At 50.2% G+C, this 7,500-nt stretch overlaps 1 protein-coding gene across 1 annotated transcript in view; it reads right to left on the bottom strand.

Moving 5' to 3' along the window:
* The window catches only part of dock4b (dedicator of cytokinesis 4b), a gene marked incomplete at its 3' end in the record, with an annotated part of 139,743 nt that overhangs the window by 109,052 nt on the left and 23,191 nt on the right, over positions 1–7,500 (bottom strand). Inside the window, 3 exon segments of the mRNA XM_080538654.1 lie at positions 1,447–1,543; positions 4,331–4,386; positions 4,829–4,869. Coding sequence (XP_080394780.1) covers positions 1,447–1,543; positions 4,331–4,386; positions 4,829–4,869 — 194 coding nt within the window.

Below are 7,500 nucleotides of genomic sequence, written 5' to 3' on the forward strand. Positions count from 1 at the left end.
AGCGCATTTCTCTCCGCGGTTGTGCAGCTGGAGAACCAGTTGCAGATGCCGTAGGTGAGGATGCTCTCCACTGCGCCGCGGTAGAAGGTCACCAGTATCTCCTGCTTGCTGTGTTCCTTCCTGAGGACTCTCAGGATGTATAGCCGCTGTTGTGCCTTCTTGATGGTGGCTTTTGTGTTGTCCTTCCAGGTCAGGTCATCCTGCATGTGCACCCCCAGGAATCGGAGGGTTGAGACTCTCTCCACGCTCTCTCCGTCGATGAGCAGGGGCTGGATCTCGGACTTTTTCCTCCTGAAGTCTACGATGATTTCCTGGGTCTTTGACTTGTTCAGCAGCAGGTTGTTAACCTTGCACAGCTTGCTCAGTTGCTCTACCTCATCCCTGTACGGCGTCTCGTCCCCCCCCGAGATGCATCCCACCACGGTGGTGTCGTCTGCAAACTTTACGATGGAGTTGCTGGGGTGGACGGGGGTGAAGTCGTAGGTGTAGAGGTTGTAGAGGATGGGGCTTAGCACGCAGCCCTGGGGGGACCCAGTGCTGAGTCTGAGGGCTGTGGAGGTGTGGGGGCCCACCCGCACCCTCTGGGGGCGGTCGGTCAGGAAGTCCTTGATCCATGCACATATAGAGTGTGATAGACCCAGGTCTAGTAGTTTGGTCACTAGCCTGTCTGGAAGGATGGTGTTGAAGGCGGAGCTGAAGTCCACAAAGAGCAGTCTCGCGTAGCTGTTTCCCCTCTCCAGGTGGGATAGAGTGGCGTGGAGAGTCGTCGCGATGGCGTCCTCTGTGGACCTGTGGGCTCTGTAGGCGAACTGGTATGGATCCAGGTTGGGCGGGAGGCGTGTGAGTATGTGGGCCCGGACTAGTTTCTCGAAGCACTTCATGATGATTGGTGTGAGTGCCACCGGGCGGTAGTCGTTTAGGCAGCTCACCGTGCTTTTCTTCGGGACTGGGATGATAGTTGAGGTTTTCAGGCAGGGTGGGATGGTGGCCTGGGACAGGGACTGGTTGAAGATGTTGGTGAAAACCCCGGCCAGCTGGTCGGCGCAGTCCCTCAGCACCCGTCCCAGGACGCCATCCGGCCCCGAGGCTTTCCTGGGGTCCACCGCCTTCAGCACGCGTCTCACTTCATGCTCTGTGAGGGTGAGGCTGCTGAGAGCTGGAGAGAGTGGTGTTTGTGTTGTGGTTACCTCCGTTCGCCCCTCGTCGAACCGGGCGTAGAAGGTGTTCAGCTTTCCCGCCAGCAGGGGGTCGTCCTCTGCGGCTGTGAGCCTGTTGGCTCTGAAGTTTGTCATGTGCTGAACCCCCTGCCACATCCGCCTGGAGTCGTTGCTCAGGAAGCATTCCTCAATCTTCTTTTGTGTGTGTGGGTGCGTGTGCGTGTGTGTGCGTGTGTGTGTGTGTGTGTGTGTGTGTGTGTGTGTTGAACACAGTATACAGTATATTTACCACATAAAGCTGCTTCCACATGGCGCCCCAGTCTCTCAGAGTGGAGGTCATCTCAGTGATGACAGAGTCTTCTGTTGGGATGACAGTCTCAAACTGCCTGTGGGTCACACACACATTTTACATTTACATTTTTGGCATTTAGCAGACGCCTTATTCCAAAGCGACTTACAATCAATACATTTGAATACTAAGCATGTGAATCAGCAGTCCACCATTCGTTGCAGGAAGAGTACTCTAGCTCGGGCCCGGGGCCACTGATAGAAGGAAAAGCCTTCTCCCTATTATCGCCTTCTACTAAAACTTTTTATTTATTTTTTATTTATTTTTTATTACTGGAGAAACTGAGAAACAGTACAAGGGGGGCAATAGAAGTTCTTAGGGACACAGTAGAGGGGAAAGCGGGTGTCTTTAGGAGACGTAGTGGTGAGGGTCAGAAGATGTCTCAGGAGGAGCAGTTAAGATGTAACCTGAAGAGATGGGTCTTCAGTCTACGACGGAAGATGGGTAGTGACTCTGCCGTTCTGACAGCCGTGGGGAGCTCATTCCACCAGCGGGGAGCCAGTGTTGTGAAGAGACGTGATCGGGCAGCCCGACTGCTGTGTAGAGGAGGTGGGGCCAGTCGGCCAGCTGAGGTGGAGGAGCGGAGTGAGCGGGCAGGGGTTTGGGGGGTTACCATTTCCTTCAGGTAGGCAGGGGCTGTCCCTTTAGCTGCCTGGTATGCAAGCACCAGGGTCTTGAATCTGATGCGAGCTGCTATCGGGAGCCAGTGCAGGGTGCGAAGGAGAGGGGTGACATGAGAGTATTTGGGGAGGTTGAATACCAGCCGGGCAGCAGCATTCTGGATGAGCTGCAGAGGTCTAATGGCTGAAGCGGGGAGGCCAGCCAGGAGTACACTGCAGTAATCCAGGCGGGAGATGACCAGTGCCTGGGTCAAGAGTTGCGCTGCCTCTCTGGTAAGGAATGGTCGTATCCTTCTGATGTTGTAGAGGAAGAATCTGCAGGAGCGAGCCGTTGCTGCAATGTTCTCCGCACAGGATAGTCGGTTATCCAGGATCACTCCAAGGTTCTTGGCTGTCAGGGAGGGGGTTACAGTAGAGTTCTCCACTGTGATGGAGAAGTCTTGGAGAGGGCAGGCTTTCCCGGGGATGAAGAGGAGCTCGGTCTTGTTAAGATTGAGCTTGAGATGGTGGTCAGCCATCCAAGTTGAAATGTCAGCGAGACATGCTGAGATACGGGTTGCCACGTGTACATCAGACGGGGGGAAGGACAGGAAGAGTTGAGTGTCGTCTGCGTAGCTGCGGTAGGAGAGCCCATGTGAAGAGATTACCGAGCCAAGAGACTTGGGGCCCTATTATGCACTTCTTAACTTGCCGTCTTAAGTGTTAATTAAGACGCACCGCCAGGTTAAGACCTACCGCCACCCTTATTATGCGCTTCATACGCGCTACTGCTATTATGCAGGTGTCGATAGGCGCCCACACATAAGACGTAAAACTCCCGTGCATATATTGCTCATTGTGGGAGTGTTCATATGTTAATGAAGTGCACTAGGCGCCCCTGCTATTATGCGATCTGACTTTGCTCCTATCGCTAAGAAGTGGTTTGAAAAGTTCTTACGTTTAGACTTCATGCACGTTTTGAAACACGAGCGCGCCTCCGCGGTTTGCGCATGCATGTGGGCACACATGAACACGCACGTGGCTCCACGGCAAGACGTCAATTACGGTCACAGTATAAATGCTTTATTTCAGAAGGGAGAGGCAGAGAAGCGCGCTGACCTCCTTCTTAGGACTTCCATAATAGCATAGCGCTAATGACTCAACGCAGCCGGTTCTTAAAGGGAATGGCACCTGGCACGCTGATTGGGTTGATTGAGAAGACGCCCAAAACACACCCATGACTAATTTCTTTGCTTAGCGCCGGGTTTTAGGCGCCCACTACAGCACGCATAATAGCAAAGTGGCCTTGACCACGCCTCCACGTCTTAAGTTTAGATCTACCGCCTCGTCTTATTGATGAAGTGCATAATAGGGCCCTTGGTGTACACACACACACGCACACGCACACGCACACGCACACGCACACACATACACACACACACACACACACACACACATGCACACGTCACATTACCTACCCAAGCAGGAAAACAATCATAGTCGCTATTTCACACACCCGGACACACACACACATACACACACACACACACACACAAACACACAAACACACAAACACACAAACACACACAGGCAGGCAGACACACTCCTCACTGATACCTGCGCCACATCATGCTGAGAGGCTGAGAGCAGCTCTTAACCTCTGTTAGATTGAGAACATTCATCTCATGTTTATCTACCCGGGCGCCTAGACAGACCCTCCTTAAACACCCTCAGACTGACAGGCCTAATAACACTGTGGCACACACACAGACACAGACACAGACAGAGACACAACACACACAGACAGAGACGCACACAGACAGAGACACAGACACAGACAGAGACAGAGACACAGACACAGACAGAGACAGAGACACAGACACAGACAGAGACGCAGACACAGACACAGACACAGACACAGACACAGACAGAGACGCAGACACAGACACAGACACAGACACAGACACAGACACAGACAGAGACGCAGACACAGACACAGACAGACATACACAGACACAGACAGACAGACACAGACACAGACAGACACAGACACAGACAGACACAGACACACATTACAATACTGAGAGAGATAGAGAAAGAGGCACACACACACACACACAGAAAAATATAGACATTACACACACAGAAACAGCCACACACACACACACACACACACACACACACACACACACACACACACACACACACACACACACAGTACTCACCCTTTGTTCTTGATATGGGCATTTTTCAAGTGAACGTAACTGCATGGGAAAATACCCTAAAGGGAGAGAGTTAATGAAAGGTAAATGTAATTAAATCTGTATCACTGAAGCCCACGACTATTACAGCAAGAGGTTAGTGTGGGTAGTTGATCAATACAACACGTTTGTTTATCTGCGTGGATAGGTGTGTCTGTGTCTGTATCTGTGTGTGCCTGCGTGTGTGTTTGTGTGTGTGTCTGTGTGTGTGTGTTCCTGCGTTTGTGTGCGTGTTCCTGCGTGCATGTGTTTGTGTGTGCATGTGTTTGTGTGTGCCTGTGTGTGTGTGTGTGTGTGTGTGTGTGTGTGTCTGTCATTGTATCGTTATTCAACTGCAAGTCGCTCCCTATTGAACTGCTCACAGCAGAAGGCTCTCAGATCAAAGCGGGCAGATCATTCTGCATTTGAAAATAGCAGGCTCACTGACAGCCTCTGTAACACACACAATAGAGGCGTATTCACCTTGGCATTTGGATTCTTCAGGACGAACCCCCGGTACCAACCTATGGAGACAAAACATTCACATGTTCACGTCAGTGTGACTTTCAAACCCCCTGCCATTTCTCCCTCCCTCAATCTCAGACAGATATATAAATGATGAATTAATGGAAAGTCTGTCTGTCTGTGTGCGGTGTGTGTGTGTGTGTGTGTGTGTGTGTGTGTGTGTGTGTGTGTGTGTGTGTGTGTCTGCTTTAAATAGAGAGTGAGTGTTCGTGTCAGTCTGGAGATCTGGAGAGGGTCTGCAGAGCTTCCTGTAAAATGAAATGACAACCCACTAATCCATTTTTATTTTCATAACTTCATGATATGAGAGATAGAGAGAGAGAGAGAGAGAGAGAGAGAGAGATATATACTGTGATAGATAGACAGAAGAGATAGAGAGAGATAGATCAATAAATAAATAGATAGATAGAGACAGATAGATAGACAGACAGACAGACAGACAGACAGACAGATAGACAGATAGATAGATAGATAGATAGATAGATAGATAGACAGACAGACAGACAGACAGACAGATAGATAGATAGACAGACAGACAGACAGACAGACAGATAGATAGATAGACAGATAGATAGATAGATAGATAGATAGACAGACAGACAGACAGACAGATAGATAGATAGACAGATAGATAGATAGATAGATAGACAGACAGACAGACAGACAGACAGACAGACAGACAGATAGATAGACAGATAGATAGATAGATAGATCAATAAATAGATAGATAGATAGATAGATAGAGAGCGAGAGAGAGAGATACAGTGATAGATAGACCGAAGAGATAGAGAGAGATAGATCAATAAATAGAGAGAGAGGGAGAGAGAGAGAGGGAGAAATAGAGAGAGAGCTGTCTGGTTAAGTAATGTCCGCCTCTCTCTCGGTGCCAAGTTAAAAGCGTCTGGGTTCAGCAGCAGCACTCCAGAGCTGGTGGAGCAGTAAAACAAAGACCCTGGTCGACACACACACACACACACACACACACACACACACACACACACACAGACACACACACAAAGACCCTGGTCGACAGCCAGCCTGAAACACTCCATCAGCAGGACCTGTCATCCCTACACCACCGCCTCCTCCTCCGGCCCTGCTGGCCACGGTGTTACAATGCCACGGCGGTGCCCCCAGGTCTAACGCTCGGGCCGGGGGCCAGGCATGTGTGAGACCCGCCCCAGGTCACCTGCCGGTCCACGGTAGAGAGGGACGGGCTGGAGCGGGCAGGGCAGGGCCGGTCTGCCACCTGTCAGCCACCGTGTGGAAGAGGTGAGGAGGGAGCTGACAGGGTGTGAGGACGCACGCTGACACTCCTGCCACACACACACACACACACACACATGCACACACACACGCACACGCGCGCTGACACTCCTGCCACACACACGCATAAACACATATACACATGCACACACACACACACACACACACACACACACACACACAGACACACACAGAAAGATAGACACACGCACGCACATAAACACAGGCACACACACACACACACACACACACACACACACACAGAAAGACAGACACACGCACACACACATACACACACACACACACACACACACACACACACACGGGGCATTTTAATGAGACTTTTTCATAACACTGAAGGGGGGAGACATCAATTCAGCTGCCCTTTCCTTGAGCCCCCCCCCCACCCCCCACACACACACACACACCCCCAACCCAACGCGCCAAACGACTGATCTCTCTCTGTGATGTTTTTTACAAGCCAGTCTGGTAAGTTAACCATGTGGTGGTGGAGTCATCCAATAGAAGTGATCAGATGTGGTCTCATTGGTTCTCCTTGGAAAGCAGCTCCTCGTTGAAATAGACTGGTCTATAAAAGCAGCAGGCAGGGGAACAGTTCTCTCTCTCTCTAGCCTTGGTGTGAGATCCCAGTTGAACTGTTAAGACTGTGGTCATCCCTCTTCACCATTGAGGGTAGAATGTATCGTTTTTTCAAATGAAGTATTCGCCTTGTCATCATTCGAAGAAGTTTACGGTATTATTAAACCCTCGTTTGGTTCCTTCCATTCGATCATTCTGGCACTAATCAGCCAAACTCGATAACATAATGACATTCGCATCGTGTTAATGAAATGACTCGGAGTCAGATCATTAACATTAAGATATGCTTTGCTATTAACAAAATAGAGCCAGATCTTTCCTTTCCTGCCAAAACCTGATATTTTAACGGCCATCCTATTAGGAGCTTTCTCGAGCCTGTTCGTGATGCATGATGAATTCGAGCGAGAGTTCATGTACAGTGCCAGTTATGAAACGGGTTATTGCATTAACAAACCAGCTGGCTCCTTTTGAAAAACAAAGTGCTCCAGTCACTTCTGTTTATTAGGTGTCAAATCAGTTATTTCCTGGGGTTCAGTATGCACCATAAGCAATCTGAGACGGATATATCTGGATGTCTGTCTGTGTCTGTGTGTCTGTCTGTGTGTCAGTGTGTCTTGGGGGACAAAAAAACAGGAAGTGAGAATGAGCACGCCTTGAGAATGGGAGGAAGGTTTTCTATAGAGGGAGGGGGGGAGGGAGGGAGGGAGGGAGGGGGTTTGGCAGGATGTGTGACGGGCGTCTGCTCAGAAACTGTGTCAAGGGTG

The sequence above is a fragment of the Nansenia antarctica genome (assembly GCF_963989245.1).
Source record: "Nansenia antarctica genome assembly, chromosome: 8".
Lineage (NCBI taxonomy): Eukaryota > Metazoa > Chordata > Actinopteri > Argentiniformes > Microstomatidae > Nansenia > Nansenia antarctica.